Genomic DNA, 22891 nt, shown 5'->3' with positions numbered 1-22891 from the left:
CTCTACACTCCTAGATTCATGCTGGGTGGGGTGGCACATGCCTTTTATCCCAGCATTCAGGAGGCAGGGGATGCCTGGTCTATGTAAGGAGTTCCAGGACACCCAGGGCTGAAGAGTGAGACCTCCATCTAAAGAATAAACAGGTGGTGAGATGTCTGAGGGCAAACACCTGACAACTTTCATTGTCTCCCAGGACTCATGCTGGAAGGACAACGTTGTTGACTCCCACAAATTGTCTTCTGGCCTCCACATGTGACCCTTTGGCCCACATGTGAACATAACAAGTAAGTCAGAAGATGGTAATATTCACAGGATAGCCTCAGGATTCTACAGAAAAGCTACTAATAAGTATACTTGGAAAATTTATAGGAAATGAGGCCAACATGCAAATATGAAAGCCATTTCCACATGTTAGAAATAAAAATAGAGCAAGAATTAAAGCACACAGCTATTTAAATACGTAAAATACTTCAGAGAGTATAATTTAATTTTAATACATAAACTATTTCACAGAGCCCAACCCTGTCATGATGGACTCTTAGCCCTCTGGAACCGTAAGCCCAAATAAACGCTTCCTTCTCTCAGTTGCTCTGGTCACGCTGCTTTACCACAGCAACAGAGAAGCAGCTGATACGGATCCTTTCCCTGTAACAACAGGAAACCTGACATTTCTCCCTTATAGCTAACACAAGAAAACGTAAGCCCCCACACACCATGTGTTGTGGGCTATCTGTACACTGTGAAATTGTATTGCTGTGACTGGTGGAATAAAAAGCTGATTCTGGAGGACAGAAAGGAAGAGGAGGAGGAATCCAGGCAGGCAGGATATGCCAAAAGACAGAGAGGAAACAGGAGGCGCAAGATGGAAGAGAGGTAACACCACGAGACAGATGCAGATTAATATAAGTGGGTTAATTTAAGTTATAAGAGTTAGTTAGGAACAAGCCTAAGCTAATGGTCAAGCTTTCATCATTAATAAGAAGACTCCGTGTCATTATTTGTGAGCCGGCAGCGCAAAGGAAAGTCTGACTACACCCGAGTTCCATCCTTGGGGTTAGGAAAGAATTACCATGGCATGCATGCAATCTCCCTCCCTACAAATAAACAAATAAATAAATAAATAAATGTAATAATAAAAATTATAATTAAATTGAAAGGTGAGCCACAGACAGTCAGGTCACAATACTTGTGTCTGGCCAGAGACCTGCACCTAGAATTAAGCCGTTCAGGAATAGAGTAGACAATGAAATCATGAGAAGCGGGCTGGGGAGACGGACGGCTCAGAGTATTTGTTGCTCTTGTAGATGATCCAGGTTCAACTCCCAGGATCCACACATGGTGGTTTATAACTGTCCAGAACTCTAGCTCCAGGGGATCCAAAGTTCTTTTCTGACCTCCTCGGGAACCAGGCAGACACGTGGTGGGCATGCATACACACAGGCAAAACATTCATACACATAAAATAAAGTTAAGCCGGGCGGTGGTGGCACACACCTTTAATCCCAGCACTTGGGAGGCAGAGCCAGGCGGATCTCTGTGAGTTCGAGGCCAGCCTGGACTACCAAGTGAGTTCCAGGAAAAGGCACAAAGCTACACAGAGAAACCCTGTCTCGAAAAACCAAAAAAAAAAAAAAAAAAAAAAAAAAAACCAAAAAAAAAAAAAAAAAGAAACAAGGGACCATAACAAACTACAGGCTGAGTCTCTCCATCCAAAAGGCTTGGCATCTGTTCTGGAATTCAGATTTTTTGTTTCGACTTTTGGAATAATTACAGATACACGAAACATCCTAGAGGCAGGGTGGTTGCAGGTCCACACATGAAATCCATCTGTTTCCCAGAGACATCATACACAGAGCCTGAAGGTAAATACACACACTATTTCTAGGTGCGAATTTCCCACCTGTGGTGGTGTGCTGCTGCTCAAAGTTTCGAGTGTTGGAGCACTTCATATTTGTGGATGAAGGGACACTCAAACCTTGTCAATATTCCAAAGTCTGCTGGGGTCAACAGTCAACAACCCAGAGCCCCCAACAGAGAACTGGATAAGGAAAATATGGTGTTCAAACAAGGAGCACAGCTCAGTAACAGGAAAGACCCAAGCACACGTCACGCTGAATGAAGAAACAGAGAAGAAAGTACAGCCATTTACTTCCTTTCCTCACTGAAACTAGACCAGGCAAACCTAACCTACGAGGCTAGAAATCAGAATAGACGCCAGTGTGAGTGCATACCTGTCATCCCAGCACCCAGGAAGCCAGGGCAAAGGACTGCCGACTGTGAGGGTTTTTTTGTTTTTTTGAGACAGCGTTTCTCTGTGTAGTCTTGATGCCCTGGAGCTTCCTATGTAGACCAGACTGGCTTCGAACTCTCAGAGATCCGCCTGTCTCTGCCAGTGCTGGGAGTAAAGGCGAGAGCCAACATATCTGTTTTGAGACAGGATCTCCCTATATACCCCTGGGTGTCCTTGAACTCAGAGATCTACCTGACTCTGCCTGAGGTCTGTTTTTTTTTTTTTTTGGGGGGGGGGGCTGGTTTTTTTGTTGTTTTTTGTTTTTTTAGGAAAGAATTAGCAGGTTTCCCGAGTATGAGGAAGAAAAGGTGTAGAAATCTCCTCTTGGGTAACTTCTGTGCATAGGACCGGGAAGGCAGTGATTCTGCCTCACAGTGGGAGGTAAGGCATCCATCCATCCAAGCCCATCTAATGCATAACAGCAAAAAATAACGATGTGTTAATCTCAAGTTTCATCAACTGCTGTAATGCACTGACGGAGGGACGGACCCAGGGGTCTGTGGGAGCCCTCGCTCTTGTGTTTCTCATGTTTCCTAAAACTGTTCAAAAAATCAAAGCCGGGCTGTTGAGACGGCTCGGCTGTGAAGGCACATGCCGTGCAAGCCTGGCAACCCAAGTTCGATTCCTGGAGCCCATGTAAATAAAGGAGAAACCCAACTTAGTGAAGCTGTCCATTGACCTCTGTGTGTGTGCACGCGTAACAATAAAAAATTTAAAACCTATTAAAAGCTCCATTTCCAGTGTCTGGAAAAACAAACACCAAACCTCGTGCAATAGACCATGTGGCCCAATGGGGAGCCGAGACAGGGCTGTATTCCTGTCCCCCCGCCATACACACCTGCCACGCCCCCAGCCTCCGCTGTCTTCTTGACCTTCTGCTGGTCATCCCATCGCAGCTCAGAGAACCCGTCCACCTCGACGTCAGGCTGCCGGATGGAGTGGCCCACCTTCCAGAAGCAGGAGAAGTGGTACCAGTGTGGGACCTTTCCGTCGAACATGGGCGACTGAAGTCACAAAGCAGAGAGGTAAGGGAGACGTTAATCTCTGTAGGCACAAGCCCACCCTGTCCCCAGCCCAGGCGGCCTGCCTGGTGTTCGCTCATGTCACACAATGGCTTACAAATGGATGAGAAACAGCTTTCCACTTCTCACCTCAAGTATTTTCCTAAAAGTAATTTCTTAAATAATTATGGCTGGCCACCCCCAAACCCACCGACTCAGGAGGAGATGCTGGCCCCAGGTTCCTTTAGGGTATGAGCTGCACTTCTGACCTGCTGCACAGCCTCGTGAGAAACAGTACACCTTCTCAGTATCCTGGCGACCCCAGCACCCATTAGAAAAGCCAGGCAGCGGCACTTGAGCTCAAGGGTCTGGGCGGCCCAGAAATGGCTCTTAAGTGCCCCTGCAGTTAAAAATACTGAAGGACAGGCAGAGGAAGTGGGTCAGGAGCAACAAGGTTTGCATGTGAGTACAATGAACAGCTTCTGTGAGGGATGAAGAAGAGCCTGAGGGAAGGCCTCAGGGCCTGGGGCTAGGCTGACCACTGGCTTCAGAGGCACCGATGGGCCTGAGGTAAAGGTACTGTGTGACACTTCAGGTGCTTTCCTTCCCCATGACGCTCCGGCCCGGCACTGCCTGTTTTAGAGATGGCGACAGTGCCCGCGATGAGGGAGACGCAGGCGCTCCCCCAGTTTCCTGGCGCTCTCCCTTCACAAGCCATTGCCTCTGCCAACAGCAGCCCTGTCTCACAGAACGGAGGCAGACGGGACACGGATGCCTTCTGACCTAAGTAAGGTGGCCCATGATGACTGCCTTCAAGGAACAGAGAGGTAAAGGCCAATGAAATAAAAATATCACACCACGTCGGCGCTTTAGGATGGAGTTGTAGAGGAGAGTGATATTTGGAAAAAGCACGACAAGCCAAGCATTCCAATTAACTACGCCCACTCCATGAGTGGCCTCCTTTACAGATGCATCAAAACATACGGCCAACGAATGCAGAGATGGCTCCAGGGTTAAGCCGCTCTTTCAGAGGGCCGAGGTTCAATTCCTAGCACCCACGTGGTAACTCACACCACCTGTAACCTTAGTTCCAGGGGATCTGAGGTCTTCTTCTGGCCTCTGTGGGCACATGGTACACAGATACACATGCAGGCAAAACACCCACACAAATTATTAAATTTATTAATTAAATTAATTAAAAATTAAATAAGTAAATAAAAATTTAAAAATCTAAGGCCAAGTCCTGCCTAGGTGACCCAATTAATGGTACCAGGGCCTGCAAAGCTCCTGAAAGCTTCTCAGAGCTCTTCAGACTTCCTCAGGTGCCTCAAGGCCCTGCGTCCTTCAGAGATGTAACTCACTGTGTCAGAATCCACCCCAATTTCACTGCTGGGGCAGGCATAATGCTTACTGAACCTTTCAAACCTTCAGAGGAAAGATGGGGGAACTGCAAAAGATGGCCTCTAAACCAGACAAGAAACGGCATTTCTGAGTGGACCCAGCTCGGATCACACCAGGCAGCGGGGTCAGATCCTGGAGCCCTATGACAGGGCGCTTCTGCCTTCCTTGGCCTTTGTATTTCCGCTATCCCACAACACTCCTCCTAATATAGGAGGGCCTCCACAGAAAAACAAACAAAAACTCTTGACCACTGCAAGGACTAGGAGGCAGGAAACAGGCAAGGTACAGAAGCTAGGACATGGAGCTGTCAAGAACACAGCACCAGCCATGGACCAAGCAAGCGCCTCACCCAATCCTCAGCAGCCATAGAGGAAGCCAAGAACATCGCCAGCCAGGAAGATGGCCTTGCTACGCCACAGAATGCTCAAATCCTTCCTGGGTCATCCCTCTGTTTCCCAGACAAGTGGCTTCTCCCTCCCTCAGGGGCTCTGAAAAATCAGGTTAGTGAGTGCTCAGAGAACAATTCTCCCACACAAATGTAAAAGACATTTAAATTCCAGCACACAAATGTAAAAGGCATTTAAATTCCAGCACCAGAAGAAAGGTTTCTCTCTTGCAGGCCTGCCCAGGCTCAGCCTACAGGACCAGTTTTAAATTCAGAATTAAGCTGGTGGGTGTGTGTGGGGGTGGTGGCACACTCCTTTAATCCCAGCACTCTGGAGGCGGAGGCAGAGGCAGGAGGATCTCTGAGTTCCAGACCAGCCTGGTCTACAGAGCGAGATCCAGGACAGGCTCCAAAACTACAGAGAAACCCTGTCTTGGAGGAAAAAAAAAATTAAATTCAGAACTAAACTCCTAACTACAACTGAGGAAGAGTCCCCCTTACTTTGAATAATAGTTTCTTTCACAATCCGGAAGAGGGCCTGGAATGCGGAATTATCCATGGCAGCCCTAGCCTCCCCTCTTCCTAAACGGTAGGTAGCAGGGTCATGCTTTTGAATAAGGACTATTCTCTGGTTCACACAGTAAACCCTAAAACACCTAATAACATATGTAAGGTGTGGAAAGAAACTGATTATTTGAAAGGCTGGGTGTGGTGGCGCACACCTTTAATCTCAGCACTGGGGGAGGCAGAGGCAGGCGGATCTCTGTGAGTTCAAGGCCAGCAGGAAGACGTAGTGAGCCCATGTCTCCAAACAAAACATCTGAAAGGCAGGCAGGCCTGTATGTTAAGTCCCAGCACTCCAGAGATGGAGGCCAGAGGATCTCGGGAAGATCAGTCTTGAAACCTTGTCTCAAAACCAACCAAACAATGGGCAGACCACCCAACCAAGCTACTTCGGGGGAAGTACCATTACTTCAAATTTTACTAATACCACTCTAATAGCTGCTGTAATTAGGTTGAGGGATCCCCAACCACAAAGCGATAGGAAAAACGTAAGTCCACAACACCTTTGCTATTCTGCTTAGAGTAATCTAAACGCTGGCAAGGATGTGGATGCCGTTCTCTCTTAAGCCCAGAGAGCCTTGAGTTCTATTTATCACCTCAGAGGGTAAAGTTCAAAGCCCTCAGTGGGAAACAGGGCTCTGGACTGCTCTTCAAATTTTAGGCCCTTCCCTCTTAGCTACCTCCACCTTCCTGTCCTACTTCTGTGAATAAAGACTCTTAATCAAGTTCCCACACCAGACTGGGGCATCTTGGGTGCCTCCTCTTCTAGCGCCCAGCTGCTCCATCACATGTAAGACTTATCAAATCCTCCCCACACTCCCTTAACCAAGCAGAAAGGGCCCAGAGTGGGTGTCCTGTCCAGTCATGAATGCAAGCAACAAAGATGTGCCTGGCAGGACTTGTGATTTTTGTCACCAATGATAATTATAGCCACTGACCCAGAGCCTGGGGGACCCAGCTGCTACTTAATAAATGTATACAGAATGAATGGGAACCGTGTGCCAGGCATGCTGAACCAGGCAGTCTCTCAGCTTCCGTTCTTGCCATATGTGAAATAACAGAAGAAAGGGGTCCTTGGTACCCACTGGGTGAAGGTCCCCCAGTAAGGACCAAACCCCGTTGAAGCCTATTCTGAAACCCATTACAGCAGCTGGGCAGCAAGGGAAAACAATTACCCTGACCATTAGCAGTGAGCTTGGGTAACCTGAAAGTATGGGGGAGGTAGAACAGGGCGCCTGAGAACCACTCTTGCAAAGACAGGCGTCAGAAAACCCTGGAACTGTTAAGGACCCTTTAACCCACCACCTCACAGTACATCCCACCTCTTCCCTGACCATCATGGAAGCGCCAGTGAACAGACCCAGATACGCAGAAAGCGCCGAGAAGTCGGTGACCTCGGGAAGTTTGGAGAAAATGTTATCTCCAACTAGAAATCAGGCCCAAAGCGGAGGTACTGTAAAGGAACGGTACTGCTTTGCATAATTAAAACAGAAATGCCGAGAGTGAACGGGTGTTGAAAGGATAACCAAAAATAGGCTTTTTAAAAAAAAAAACAAACCCAAAACCCTCCCAAGACTCCAAACCCCTCACATGCCAGGCCTCTTTATTCATGTAGGGAAAAAAAAAATCTTCCAGGACAAGGTAGGCCCAAATCAGGGCAGGTTCAAAGACCGCGCGCACATCCTCCACCCCCACCCACCCCAAGAGAAGGCAGTGAAATAAACAAGAACTCTGCGACCATCCGGACCCAGCGAAGAGGCCCCTTGTTTTTACAAAGCCAGGGGCACCGCCAGAAGCTCTCACTTCCCGGGCTTTTCTTGCAGGGTCAGCGCAATCTCCCGGAAGGGGTCGGCCCGGTGGGCCTCAAGGACCGCGGCGGCGGCGCGGCGGGCCTTTCCCGCCCTCCTCCCCGGGTTCCAGTGAGCCGCAGCGGGAGCGCGGCGGCCCCGAGCCCACACAGCGCCGTCCTGCGCCCCCGGCCCGGCCCCGCCGCACCTGCACCATGATGGCCATGCGGAGCGAGTCCTTGGGGATACTCTCGCTGCATTTCTTGCAAGAGGCGCGCCCGCTCTTAGCGTACTCCACTCGGTAGAGCCTCTCCGAGGCCTCCGCCATCCTTCTGCTCGTGCCGCAGCGGCCGCCGCCAGACGCCGCCGCCGCCGGTCCGCCCCGATAGCTAACGTGTCGGTTCCCCGCAAGCGTGCGGCGCCGCCTCCGCTCGGGATAGATTGCTGATGCCTGGCGGCGGGACCGCCCCCAGGCCCGCGCGTGGGGGGCGGGGCCTCTGCTCATGGGGCGGGGCTTCGACACGCGTCTTGGGGGCGGCGGCGGCGGCGGCGGGTGGGTTGCGTTCCGGCGCGACTGCGCCTGTGCGCGCTCGTCTCGCTGCCTCCAGGAAGGGGCAGGGGCCGGGAGCCCGAAGAACCTGACGAGCGCCATCCCTTTTGTCGGTTTGTCCCAGAAAGGCTTCCTTGCTCTCTAAACGACTTCCACTTCACCCCCTCCCTCCTGTTTTTTCTAGGTCTGTCTGAGAGCATTCTGGTCTGCAGCCTCCAGACTGCTGGCACAGAAAACCAACCAAAGCCTAACTTTTCATTCTTCGTATACTGAAAATGCATAACTGTAAATTCCAAGAGAATGAACAGTGCCTGTGACTGTTGGCAATAACTGCAGCAGAATTTTTCAAATCATACATTCGGGGAGACCTCAAAATATTTGCCGGGCGGTGGTGGCGCACGCCTTTAATCCCAGCACTCGGGAGGCAGAGGCAGGCGGATCTTTGTGAGTTCGAGGCCAGCCTGGGCTACCAAGTGAGTTCCAGGAAAGGCGCAAATCTACACAGAGAAACCCTGTCTCGAAAAAAAAAAAAAAAAAAATATTTAAGGTTATCGCCAATTGAAGTTATGATGATTGTTAAACTTGCTGCTGTTAGATCTTGTTATTTAATGTAGCACTACGATTTTTAACATAATTGGGTCTTTTTTTTTTTTTTTTTTTAAATAATTGTATGTGTGTGACGCAGGGTCTCATTATATAGCCCTGGCTGGCCTGGGACTTGCCATGAAGATGAAGTTGGCTTCAAACTCACAGAGATCCCCTTACCTCTGCCCTAAAGCGTGGGTAAACTCTGCCTGGCAGCAAACTGGTTGGTGAGCTGTGGCCTGCTTGCCCATGAGTCGTTCTGACTCAGTAGGTATGGATTGGCTCCAGGTGCCTTCTGTGAGCTGCCTCTGATCTTCTAACCTGTTATCAGTGAGACCCTGCTGTGGCAGAGATAGGTCACATGGCTGTTCCCTAACCTAGTCCAGGTGGTAGTCCACCCTCCACCCCTTTGCCTTGCACCCAGTCCTACGTTTATTCACCCCAGCAAATGTCTCCAAACCAGGCAGGCTAGGCTATCCCAGACTTAAAAAACAAAGTCTCACAGACCAAATTACAACGTGTGGATTACAGGGGATGTTTTGCCTGTATGAATGTGTCATGCATGTGCATTGCTTTTGGAGGCCAGATGAGTTAAACTGAAGTTACAGATGAGTGTGAGCGGCCATGCAGGTACTGGGAATCGAACCCAGGTCCTTTGAAAGAACAGCTAGTGCTTTTAATCACCGAGTTCTCTCTACCACCTCCCCCTTGTAGTAGATTTTAAAAAACTTACAAACAATTGCATTTACTTGGAAATATTCAGAATGTCTACAAAACAGCTGCAGCTTTCCCATTACAAAGAGATACTCAGTGAACAGCGCAAATACTTCATTTGTTCATTTGTTATGGATGATGGTGGTGGTTGATTCATCATCAGCTCTGTCTGCAGAAATGCAGAATTTGATGTGACAGCTGCTGCCTTGACTTCCCCACTGTGGTGGACTAATTCGGTGATATTTTATCTGTGTACCCCAGTAAAGCTTATCTGAGGATCAGAGGAAAAAGCCAGCCACTATAGTAAACATAGAGGTCAGGCAACGGTAGCACATGTCTTTAATCCTAGCATTCGGCAGGCAGAGATCCATCAGGATCTCTGTGAGTTCAAGGCCACACTGGGAACAGAGCCAGGCATGGTAGCACACGCCTTTAATTCCAACATTAGTTAACCGTCAAGGTTTGGAGGTCCGGACAGACAGACAGGAAGTGACCGAGCTGGACAGAAAGAGGAAGTGATGTAGCTGGGCGGAGAGAGGAAGCGAGATTGCAGGGCACAGAAAGGCATATAGTCGTGGGTATATACATAAAGTAGCTCACTCTGGAGGTTGAGGACCAGGAACTAGATGCTTTTAAGCTTTTTTTTTTTTTTTTTTGGTTTTGGTTTTTCGAGACAGGGTTTTTCTGTGTAGCTTTATGTTTTTCCTGGAACTCACTCTGTAGCCCAGGCTGGCCTCGAACTCACAGAGATCTGCCTGGCTCTGCCTCCCGAGTACTGGGGATTAAAGGCGTGTGCCACCACTGCCTGGCAAGCTTTTAGGCTTTTTAGCAGCAGTTCAGCAGAGATGCTTTTGGGTGAGGACTCAGAGGCTTCCAGTCTAAGGAAACAGGATCAGCTGAGAAGTTGGTAAGGTGAGGTTGGCTGTGGCTTGTTCTGTCTCTCTGATCTTTCAGAATTTACCCCAATATCTGGCTCTGGGTTTTTGTTTTTTTTTTTTATTTTTATTTACAAATAAGACAGTTTAGAAATTCGTCTTATAGACTAACAGTGAATAAAATTAGCCCTTCTCCATAATATGCTTCTGTCACATTGTCGTATCATAGTGATGAGGCACGAAACCAAGACAATTAGCTTAAATTTTTTCTAAATTATATATTACACATATGTATACACATGTGTACTAGACAAATTTTATTGTTGAGCGATGGCCGAGGCCAACAGCCTTATTGTCTTTCTAAAAATTATTCTATTACTATTATTTTGTGTGTGTGTATGTATATGTCATGGTGTGTACATAGGGGTTAGAAGATAATTTGTAGGACTTGGTTCACCCCTTCTGTCATGTGGGTCCTGGGGATTGAACTCAGATCATCAGGCTTGGCTGTAAGAGTCTTAACTTACTGAGACATCTCACTGGCTAGTCATACAGGAGTATTTTAATATATGAATTACCTTGTGTTCTTAGCCCTTAGCCTAGTACCTGGCATGTGATAGATCGTCAATGAAAATTTACTGCATGAACAAATGATGCATATATAACTATGTACAAAGAAGGTACACGTATTTTTTTTCATAGAAGAAAAAAATCAGGACAGATCCCCAAAGGCATGCCGAAGAGTGGGGACCACTGTGTGGTGCCATTGTTAGCTAGTTAATTCCATTTATCCCGGGCAGGCAGAGCCCAGCCCTGTTCCAAGGGCTCTACCCACGTGGACCAGTATCTACTGAGCACATTTCTCACAGAGCAAATAAACCTAGTTATTTTAAAACACAAGGCCAACATCATGAAACTCACAATTGCCTCTGAAAATTATGTTCCCTTCTAAGCCTACGCAGAAGTCCTGGCTGCTGATTTTCTGTTAAGAGTGGAGCTTGGTTGTGTGGGCATAACCACCCCAGGAAGAAGTAACCAGGGCCCACAGCCCATCTGAAGGCTGATGGATGAGGGGACCTACCTGGTCACAGTGAGTCCTTCCCCTCTAGTCCCTCCAGTGATCTTGAAGCTAGAGAAGGGAGACGCACATCCTCCTAGCTAGTTGGAAAACCTTCCTTCTCATTTGCTCAGCACTGGCAGGGGTCATATAAAAATAAGACCCTCTTGTCTTTTTGACAGCCACACATATAGGAGGATGGGAAAGAAAATGCAGACAGTGCCCCAATCCAAGAGGGAAATAGTTTCACCAAACCGAAGTTACATTACAGCCCGGCTGGGAACCCTTGTGTTTATGAAGCCAAGTTCCTTTGTTAATGGTTACATAAGTCTAATCAGGGTGTAGATTTCTTAACTGTATTCACACACAGATGCTTTTCAATCACTGTGATTTATTTTTCAATAACACTTCCTTTTTTTAAAAAAAGAAAAGCTTCAAAATTCTGTCATCCTCCTCTCTATGTAATTTCCAAGGGCAGAAAATTTCAACTAGAATTAAGTAAACACATGTAATTTCATATTTTAAGACTTGATTTTTTTTTGAATTACAGTTGAATGTTATTGCAGTATGATTTATTTGACATATTGAGAAATAATTGAGTCAGATCTTGTTCCCTGGAAGACAATTACATGCAGCGAAATCTCCAGGATTTTAAAGCAGAGATGGATTGTGGAGGTATGGTGGGGGGTGGGAGTGGGAGGCACACAGCTAGAGCGGCCTGGGATGACCGCCAAGTGCCTGTGCCATCCTCAGCGACCCTGTGAGGACATGATTCATTCATGAGCTGTCGTCAGTGTTCTGAAAGGTATATTCTACAGCCCTTAGGTGAGGAGGCAGACGGGGTAAGACAGGGTGTATGTAGTGGTCAGCAAGCCCTGAAATTACTCATACTTGGGAAGCTGGATCACTCAAGACAGGCTTGGTCACCTCGACTGTTCCGTAGATGGTGCCCAGAGTACCATGTCCCTCTCCAGGGTCAGGAGAGGGTAATATTTGGGGGATTTTGGCCCATGAGGACCTTTGTACAAACCTGACTGGTGAACTATAGTTAAGAACCCAAGGCAGGAAATTGATACCTGCCACAGCCCAGTCTAAGGTGTGTGGATTTTCTTCCACCATGTATTAGAACCTGTGTTATGATAATCTCCTCATGTATCTGGCTTTTTCATTTGTCTAAGTCTGTTCAGACTGCTATAACAAAATCCCACAGACCCACTGGATGGCTTATAAACAACAGCAGTTTGTTTTTCACAGTCTATGAGCTGGGAAGTCCAAAACCAGGGTACTGGGAAAGGTGGCATCTGCTCCTCACAATGGATGCTTTTTATTGTAACTTCTCATGGCAGAAGGGATGAGGAAATCTCTAGGGCCTCTGCATGAGAGCGTGGTGTGTGGTGTGTGGTGTGTGGTGTGTGGTGTGTGGTGTGTGGTGTGTGTGTGTGTGTGTGTGTGTGTGTGTGTGTGTGTGTGTTGTACTTGTATGTGTGTATGTGTGTTCCCATATACATGGTATATGCATACACGTGTATGTAGAGTCCAGAGAGGACATCAAGTGTCCGACTCTTATCACTCACCACCTTGTTCCTTTGAGACACCATTTTTCACTGCAATCCCCACGCCCCCCACGCCCTCACTCCCCCCCACCCCTGCTTTTTCTGCCCTGAACAGTGATGGGGCTACAGGCTCATGTGGCTGAGCCCTGTGTCTGACACGGGATTTGAACTCAGGGCCTTGTGCTTGCACAGTACACGCATACTGGCTGAGCCATTCCCTCCAGTCCCTGGGGCCTCTTTTGTAAGGGCACCAGTCACCTCTCAAAGGTCTCATGCTCAGACACCTTCAGAGCTAAGAATTCAGTAAGTGGAGCTGGAGAGACGGCTCAGTAGTCAAGAGCTCTTGTTGCTCTTCAGAGGCCCCAAGTTCAGTCCCTAGTGATGTGAGTAGGTGGCTCCTAACAGCCTGTGACTCCAGTTCCAGGGGATCCAATACCTCTGGCATCTGTGTATATCCGTGTGTGTGTGCCTAATAAATCTAAACTTGGTCGTCCCCTTTGATTACATTTGTAGGTGTGCGCTAGGAAAACTTGTGACTGAGCAATGGGAAGACAAGAAGATTACGAAGATGTTTGTAGATTTTCATAAGAGCACCCAGGGGAACTACTATAAATATCCACAGAAGGTAAAATAAATGCATACATTACAGTGTTCTCACCCAGTAGAATCCCAATGCAGCAGTATAAATGAACAAACAAATTACAGCTCATGTATCCATACATGAGTCTTGAAAACAGTGCTAAGTGAAAAAAACTGAATCAGAGTTACTAAGCTCATTTAGTTGGGTAGGTACATTTGTATAAAACTCAAAACCCCCTCATATATATATATATATATATATATATATATATATATATAATTTAAGTTTCTTACACACACTACATTCCTTAAAGAAATACAAAAAAATGTGGTGATACAATGTTCTGAAACTCTCTCTTAACGTTTCTAGGAGACTGGAATTTTTGCTGGACCTCACAGCCAGAGTTAATAAATAATACACTTTACAAATCACGTAAGACTGCTCTCCTACTGTGTACTCAGCCTGTTGGTTTAACTTGCCTGTAAGAGAACAAGCAATTTTACTTGCCTTGGGTTTTCCCCAAGTAATCAACGTTTACAACCTAAGCTAATTGTATAGCTGTAGTCATAAGTTAAAAACTCTTCCATGCCCTGACCCATATAATGTATGTGTATCATCTTTCAAAAGCAGCAAATACAGAGGGTGAAAGTCACCATTTATGGATATTGGTTGATAAACAATGATATCTGGAGGACTGTTTGTTGTCTGGGTCAGCTGGGGCCAGTTGGAGCCAGCGACTTAGTCCCTTATAAAATTCTGTTTGTAAAGTGTTCCATTCCTTCCTTGTGTGATGCTTTTTATGCTCGTCAATAAATACAGAGTGAAGCCCTTTGTTAGAGACAGAAACACACAGCTCACACAACACACCAACACAGAGACACACACAGATACAGAAACAGACAGACACACAAAGACAACAGATAGAGACCAGACGACACAGGGGGCTTGAAGCAGATAATTCAAAATCTGGATGTATGTACTCTTGGTTAAACAATTCCAAGGGGAAGTGTTTTTCTTTCTGTCTTCAATGTGATATTACCTATGCATTATTGGTGACTTGGGGTTAAACAATAAGGTGTATGCCAGGCGGTGGTGGTGCACGCCTTTAATCCCAGCACTCGGGAGGCAGAGGCAGGTGGGTCTCTGTGAGTTCGAGGCCAGCCTGGTCTCCAAAGTGAGTTCCAGGAAAGGCGCAAAGCTATGCAGAGAAACCCTGTCTCGAAAAAAAAAACAAAAAAAAAAAAACCAACAACAATAAGGTGTATAATCTGTGCAAAACTGTTGACATTTGAAGTAGTGGTTATTTTAGGGGGATAGGTGAAATAAAACAGAGACAGAAACTCAAGGAGCTTCAAAGTCATTTTTTTTTCAGCTAGCAGATAAATATATGACTATTTCATTTTGATTCTTTTGAAATGTTATATATAATGTACATGTTTCTGAATTTCACAACAAAAATTTTCAAATAGCATCAATACCATGGAGCCTCTCCTGAGCACTTAGGACAGGACTCTGACCTTGGTGGAAAGCAGCATTCCAAGAGCCCAAGGCTGACTGCAGGGAACAAGGTCTGGCTGGAGTTTGTGACAGTGGCCTGCCTCACTGTGCCGGTCTAAGAAGCGCTGTCCTGACTGAAGGAGTCTGCCTGCAGAGCAAACGGACCAGCTAGGGTGGGGTCCCTAGTCTCCTGACAGGCTCAGTCTTCCTAAGCATCATTAAAGGGAGAATGGTTGAAAACCCTCCCATCCCCAAATTATAGTTCACCAATGAACTGAGCCCAGGGAACACCGTATGCCTGCTAGTGGATGGGTCCCACAGGTCCTTGCCTCAGGGGAACACTTGCCCCTTAGCAAGTCCAGAATATAGTTTTCTGGGAAGGGACTAGTGAGATAGGTAAAATGCTTGCCTCTCAAACCCGACCACCTGAGTTCAGCCAGATGTGGCAGCATCTGTAACCCTACCGTAACTCCTGCTGTGAGTGAGATCGGAGGAGGAGGAGGAGGAGGAGGAGGAGGAGGAGGAGGAGGAGGAGGAGGAGGAGGAGGAGACAGAACCACTGGGGAGCTCAGTAAGTCAGGTAGCCTGGAGAACACACAAAGGCAAGAGAGATCCTGGCTCACCAAGGTGCAAAGAAAACTGACTCCTGAAAGCTGTTCTCTCCCACGTGTGCTGAGGCGTGCGTGCGTGCGTGCGTGCGTGCGTGCGTGCGTGCGTGCGTGCGTGCGTGCGTGCATGCGTGCGTGTGCCTGCACTCATAATACACATGCCACACCCCCAACAATAATCACAGGAATAAATGCAGTAAAGAAAAGAAAGCAAAGGAGAAGGAAGAAAAATTTCCTTGGTCTCTCCCAGGTAGTCTATGTCCCTTTTCCAGGGCCATGCAAAACTCCATCATTAATCACCCACGTTGGGGTGGGAGACGGCTCAGTGGTTAAGAGAGCTTGCCAGTCTTGCAGAGAACCCAGATTTGATTCTCAGCTCCCACATGGTGGCTCACAACCATTTGGAACTCCAGTTTCAGGGGATCCAGTGACCTCTTCTGACCTCCATGGGCACCAGACACACACGCACGCACGCACGCACGCACGCAAAATACTCATACACATAAAATAAGTAAATCTGAAAACAACAACAAAACAAAACAGCCTTATTTCAATCACCTAGGTTGTGAAGTCCCAGAAAGACTTGAACTTGCCCTTTGGGAGCTTTGTGCTGTGAGCAAGGCTTTTGGCTTCCCAAGAGCTGTCTGTTGATGGTAGTAATGGGTAGATGAGGTCAGTGTGAAAACTAAGAAAGATGATGCGTGTTAAGCCCCTCATCTTTCCCGCAGAAGGAGGTCAGTCAATTTTTGTTGAATGAATGTCCACTGTCCAGAGCTCGCTAGTCTTCTTTAAAGGCTCTGGATCTGACTGTGGTGGTGACAACCGCCATTCCACAGGGAGGCCAGCTGGCTGGTGCTGGGAAAGAATATGCAAGGTGACCTCACCTTGATGGGCTCACTGTGTTCCAGGCTCTGGTCCTTGGCTTGGTCTTATAATTCAGCTTTGTCCATGTATTCGGAGAGAACCAGTTGGGGACTGATTGGTGCATTGATATGAAAATCATGACATGACGTCCTTAGTTTGCTATGGGAAATAGCAATGCTTGGCAGACTTGAATGTACAATCTATAGGGCCCGTGGTGGTGTCCCTTTTGGAAAGTGATGGAAGTCAATTGAGACTCTGAAGAGTCTCAGGTATTACAGCTTAGACTGAGAATAACCCCAGGATGTTGAAGGGTCAGGTTCCAGCTTGGTGCTACTGGGAAGTTGTATGACAAACCGTGTTCTGGGAAGATGCAACACACAGTCTGCTTACCCCAGATAGGGCCCCACAGCAGACCAAAGTACCGATACCACCAAAGTCCAGCTTGGTGCATCAATAAGGTTTATATTAGATTACTAATAGGAACGTGGATGGTTACTTACAGGAGCAGAAATGACTCACAGACAGCTACATCACCAGAGCCCACCAAAGCTAGGAAACCTGGAGCATACCATACAGCCAGCAGGACCCTTGGTAGGCTGGAGCATGCTCTTCCCAAGCAAACCTCTTCCAGGCAGCCCTGCTGGTTTCTGTTTCTTCCAGGCAGCTGGTCTGATCTCAAGAGTCGTCTTTACCGACTTAGCCTGAAAGGGACTCTCAGCTTTCAATCCTTACTCTGGCAGGCAGGGCTCTGGTGGATCTAGTCCATCTCAGGGACTTCCTGGAGCTAGTTGGAATTGCTTATCTCTCTGCTTAAAGAGCTTCCCTGCAGGATGGACTATTGCAGTCTCCAAGGAAACTGGTATACACCAGAGGTGGTGCATACCTTCAAGAAGCAGGGGCCCCTAGCAGGAGGTTGTAGGTCATATGGACATGCCCTTGAAGGTGTAGCAGGACTCCAGGCCCTTCCTCCCTTTCACTTCCTGGTGGTGATCTGAATGGTTCCGCTCTGCCATGTGATCTCTACCATGAAGTTACTGCCTCACCACAGGCCCAAAAGTAGCAGTGCCAACTGATAGTGGATTAAACCCCCGCCCCCCAAGCCATTGAAGTAATCCCCCTTTTCTCTATAAGTTATCTCAAGTATTTGTCAGAGTACTGGAAAGCTGACTTACAACCTGGAGCCAGCACCAGGCACAGATGAAAGACTGTTGGAGGTAAGGCAGCCCTCACTATCATACTGTCTGCCCTCCCCCACATCTGGCCTCTGAATCATGCTGTACCTTTGACACACTGATCATGTAATGAAGTCTAATCAAAATGCTCCTAAAATATGGCTCATTTGTTAAATCTTTGAAATTAGGAAGATTGACTTGCAGTCTTCAGCGATTCTTCCATAGCTTGGAAATAAATTGCTCTACTGTCCACTAGATGGTGTCCAATATATATCCAAGTCCTGCCTCACGCCTCTGGAAAGGCACAGGGGAGCCTGACTGTGAAGCTGATGAGGGAAACCTGTATGGTGTGACACACCTGCTTTGGTTGCAATGTTTTGCGTTCTGGTAGCTGGCAGGGAAGTGCCTTCCAGACTGGAGAAGAAAGAACAGCTCCTGGGCTGTGGGCTGAGAAACTCAGGGGCTGGTGGAGGCATCCCAGGGAGAGGTGATGGATCTGAGCCTGGGCCAGGACTGGGCAGTGGAGCCAGAGGTGGGGGTAGATAGGGGTCAGAGAGAGAGGTCCTGGGGGCAGAATTTGGTTGTTTCAATCTTTCTTTTTGTCTTCGTTTTCCTTTATAGGCTGTAAGCTACAGGAGTGTAGGGGAGTGGTCTTATTCATGCAGCTGCTTTTCAGGACCACACAGAATAGATATGCAATATATTTATGATGAAAATATTAACATAGTTCAATGGTTAGTGTTCATCAATTTGTCTGGATTTGGAGTCACCTAGGAAACACACCCTGGGTGTGTCTCTGAGGGCTTTTCCACAGAGGTTTAGCTGAAGAGGGAAGACCTGCTCTGAATGTGGACAGCACCGCCCCGTGAGCAGGGCTCCCAGACTGAATAAAATGAAGAAAGTGAGCTGGGTACCAGCATTAACCTCCCTCCACTCTGTGACTGCAGATGCTATGTGACCTGCCACCTCGCACGCCCACCACCTTGTCATGAACTACGTCCCCTCAAATGGTGGACCTTCCTTCCTGAAGTTGCTTTTGTCAGATGTTTCCACACTAAAACGAGAAAAGTAACAAACAGAAACTCTTCTGTGAGACTTCTGAAATACTTGGATTTACTTCTGTCCATTTCTGTAGTGACTCCCAAATACTTAATTTGTAGGTTTGTCCTGGTCAGTATTCCTGGGGCAGATGTATTTCAGCCAGGGCACTTTGAAGACTCCTCTCAGGCAATCCATATGCAGAGTTGAGATCAGAAGTACCCTCCTCCAGGGTACTCCAAATTGTGTAAAACAGGGGCTTTTCAGGCCCGGTTTTACTCCGAGAGACTCCATTATACAAGCAGCATTTGACTCCATTTTGAAGATAGAGGATGACTGTACCTGGGTGGACACACAGACGGCTCTGTCTGTCCTGCACCATCCATGTGGCCCAGATGGGTAACTCGCTTATAAAAGAAGAAAGGATACCATCCTACACATTTACCAACATAAATTGGGCCTGCAGAGCATTTATCTTATTAAAGCTGTATCAGGAGAAGCAGGCCTGAGAACTTACTGGAGACACCAGACTGAGGCAAGGGGGCAACTCCCTCACCTGGATCTGATGAAGATGAAGATGGTGGTGATAGTCTATTGACTTGTCATCTGACCAACCATTGTGTGTGTCAATGGACCAACAGGCAGAGAACTCGAAACTGTCTAAGGGCTTCAGCTCACCTTAGTCCCCACTATTGATGAGGCCTGCTTGAATTGCCATCCAACCACCCATCCATCCATCCATCCATCCATCCACCCACCCACCCACCCATCCATCCATCCATCCATCCATCCACCCACCCACCCACCCACCCATCCATCCATCCATCCATCCATCCATCCATCCATCCATCCATCCATCCATACACCCACCCACTCATCCATCCATCCATCCATCCATCCATCCATCCACCCACCCACTCATCCATCCATCCATCCATCCATCCATCCATCCATCCATCCATCCATCCATCCATCCACTCATCCATCCATCCATCCATCCATCCCCCATCCTGCCTTCCTTCCTTCCAATCTTTTATCCCACCCATCTGTCTGCCCATTCATTCCTTTGTTTGTCTAGAGCCCTTCTCCTCTACAGTCTCCAGCTAAGCTTAAGCCTTGAGGCTACAGCAACATCTCTAGCAGAACTCTTGATGCAGTAGTTACCTGACCTCCTATGGAGATTCCTTTCACATCCCTGTCAGCTTCCCATTTCTGCCTCTGTCTGGCCTCTCTGAGGCTTCTTGAACTCATCGTAGCCATTCTTTAACCTAAACATCTGTCTGTCTACTGATTGTGTGATGTGTTATGTGTGATCTGAGAGTTAATATTAGTAGTTAAGATCAGAACAAAAGGACCCGTACTTTCCATGGCTAGATTGCAAGGGAATAAGAGCTTCTTGGCAAACTACTGCCAACAAAACTGCCATAGCTTGTGAGTTTATTATGACATGGTGGGAAGACACAAATGTATTCATCTATGTTCCTGACAGTGAAATCATGACATATGGCTTCAGGATTGAAGCGTGCTTCTCATCCTCTCCTTTGCAGAACGTCTCTAGCATTGTTTATTCACTCTCTGCATCCGTCATATCTCTGGGGATGTACATCTGTGGTGCTGGTCCCTCATGCGCAGAATCCTGTCCACTAGCTCTGTCTTTCAGGGTATCCTAGGCGTTCCAGCTCCTAGCGCTCCTTGAGAGGTTGGTGCCTTGATTTTTGTCTCACCTCACACAAAATCCTGGGCTCGTGGCTGTGCAATCATCAACCTGATGTTGGCATCTCAGCTCCCTTTGTTCTGTCTGTCTATCAGTGCCTAGGAGCACATGCAGATGTAGAGCCCAGACCACAATGGCAGGTGCAGGGCCCTGAGCATGGCTTTTGCTTCTTCTGTTTCTTCCCCAACAAAAGCACAAAACACCATTGTATTTTATTCTGTTCAACACCCACTTATGGGGGAATCTATGTTTATCGGTCATTGTCCTAGGCCCTGGCTTGCCACGGGCGATAAGACATCCTTCCAGCATGAGAACCTCACTGCCCATTGCAGCGACGCACAGTCCCCTGCAGAGAGGAGCTGAGGTATACTCAGGGACGCTGAAGAGATGAAGGGAGGCCGCGAGAGTCTGAGAGCTCCAGGGAGCCTCAGTTCAGAGGCCACTTTCTTCTGGACAACCTGGGAGTTCCTCGTAGGTAGACCCTGGGCTGATTAAAAGCATCATCGCTGGGCTTTTAGCTACCCCCCCCTCCCCCCCCCCCCCCCCCCCGTCACTTCCCGTACTATATAAAGAGAATGACTGGAGGCTCACCCTCTGTGAGCAGTGAGGGGTGGCACCCTGGAGGTCTTCACCGCCTATTCTGAGAGCACACAGCAGGCACTCTGCTTTTGCCTGTGGAATGACTAGGAGTTGTCACTCATGCGGGGTCTTTGTGATCACGGGGGACTTGGAGGGCTAGGATCATGGAGGTGACACCAGGAAAGCAGATGGTAACGGCACCAGCCTGTGGAGGTGTCCCGCTCTCTGGGTGCTCAGCGGGGCCATGAGCAGCAGCCCCCCAGAATCCTAGCATTCTGGCATGACGTCTCCACCCCTTCAGAACCAAGTGACCTCCCCCAGGGTGAACACCACAGTTTTCTCATTCTCTGGCACTGGCTATTTGCATGGCCTCGAAGGGAGATGTGTGGTCGCCTCACAGGTCTTTGCCCGAGAACTGTCTGTCCTTTCTCTCCCCATAGCTCTGCAGCTGAGCCTGTCTGCGGTCCCGAGTAACCTCTAGAATCATCAGGGGAGCTGTTTAGAAATGCCAGGCTTTATGTAATGGGCAGGAATGCAAGGGTTGGGGGCAGCCTCATTTCTCCAGCGTCTCTGATGATAGCTGCAGCCCTGTCTGGAACAGGGCTTCCTGCCCCCACAGCCGGCACTCAGCTCCGCGCTTTGATCTGCTCCCAGCGGCAGCCCTGGCCCCTTTCTCCCCAGCAGTGTCCCTGCGGTCCTTGATGTCCCTCTGCTCTCCGGTGTTGAGCACATCTCAGAGCCCTCGCAGCACTGATTTCATACACGTCCCAGCGGACGGTTGTCGTGTGAATTACAGAGAGCAGAGTCGTAAAGACAGCTCCTGGGAAATAAATGAACAACAATCATTCAGCCAAGACAGAGAACAGCGCTAGAGAGACTCTCGGCCACACACACACACACACACACACACACACACACACACACACACACGCCCCCAGAGAGGGGTTAGGGAGGGAGCCCAGAGGGGAGAGAGAGGCTGGATCCCGAGATGATGGTTATGAAAAAAAGCCACCGAGGCAGAGGTAGGGAGCAATGCAGGGAGCATGCTGGCAGTCACCTGACGGAAGGGTCCCAGTAACGATTGCCAACCTGACAGGCTCTCCAGTCACCCCGGAGACAAGTCTCTGGCCATGCTTATGAGGGGGTTTCTAGATTAGGTTAATTAACTGCCAGACTGAATGAAAGAAGAAAAGCAGGCTGGGTTAACAGCATTTAGCCCTCTCTACTTCCTGACTGGACACAATGTCACAGCTGCTTCCGCACCTGCTACCAAATCTTCCCTGCCAGGGGGGACTTCACTCCTCGGAATTTAGCCAAGCAAACTTTTTTTTTTAAAACCCCCAGATGGGGTCTCACAATATGGCCCTGACTGACCTGGAACTCACTATAGACTGACCCTAAACTCAGAGATCCACTTGCTTCTGCCTCTCAAGTTCTGGGATGAAAGGCATTTGCCTCTGTGGCCTGTAGACCGTCCTTTGTCTCACATAAAGATGGTCAGGTGTGTGGCCAAGGCAATGAGACCGTTTACTACACAGTGCTCCTTCCTGATGACCACCTCTGAGGAAGGGTAGGACAGAAGCTTCCTGTCAAGAAGGGTCCAGTACACCCACTGTTTGGAGCTTGTGCCAACCGGGCATGAATGATGCTAGCCGGATAAAAGTGGGGTGTCAGGGGGTTGGAGAGATGGCTCAGCAGTTAAAGTGAAGCATAAGGCCTGGGGTTTAGATTCCTAGGACCCACGCAGATGTTGAGTGGATGGGGCGGCTGCCTGTAATCCCAGCCTCAGAAGGCTGAGACGGGATTCTCCCGGGGAAATTGGCTAGGGAGACTAGTCATCTTGGTGAGCTCTGGGTTTGACTGTCAGGAATGTCACCTTCCTGGCTGTAGCCCAGTGGTTCTCAGTCTTCCTAATGCTGCGACCCCTTAATACAGTTCCTTATGTTGAGGTGACCCCCAACCATAAAATTATTTTCGTTGCTATTTCATAACTGTAATTTTGCTACTGTTATGAATTGCAATATAAATACTTGATTTGCAGGATATCTGATATGTGACTCCTGTGAGAAGGTCGTTC

The 22891-nt window shown here is 48.1% G+C and overlaps 1 protein-coding gene across 1 annotated transcript in view; it reads right to left on the bottom strand.

Moving 5' to 3' along the window:
- Positions 1-7905, bottom strand: part of Parp1 (poly(ADP-ribose) polymerase 1) — a 36335-nt gene extending 28430 nt beyond the window's left edge. The window contains exons 1-2 of the mRNA XM_006974189.4: positions 7637-7905; positions 3129-3294 (exon numbers count right to left, since the gene is read on the bottom strand). Of these exons, the coding sequence (XP_006974251.1) occupies positions 3129-3294; positions 7637-7756 (286 nt within the window). The 5' untranslated portion in view covers positions 7757-7905. The remainder of the gene's footprint in view (positions 1-3128; positions 3295-7636) is intronic.
- Positions 7906-22891: the final 14986 nt, after the last annotated feature.

The sequence above is a fragment of the Peromyscus maniculatus genome, chromosome 11 (genome assembly GCF_049852395.1).
Source record: "Peromyscus maniculatus bairdii isolate BWxNUB_F1_BW_parent chromosome 11, HU_Pman_BW_mat_3.1, whole genome shotgun sequence".
Lineage (NCBI taxonomy): Eukaryota > Metazoa > Chordata > Mammalia > Rodentia > Cricetidae > Peromyscus > Peromyscus maniculatus.
Note: the sequence above shows the minus strand (reverse complement) of the source record. Positions and strands in the feature narration are given on the sequence as shown.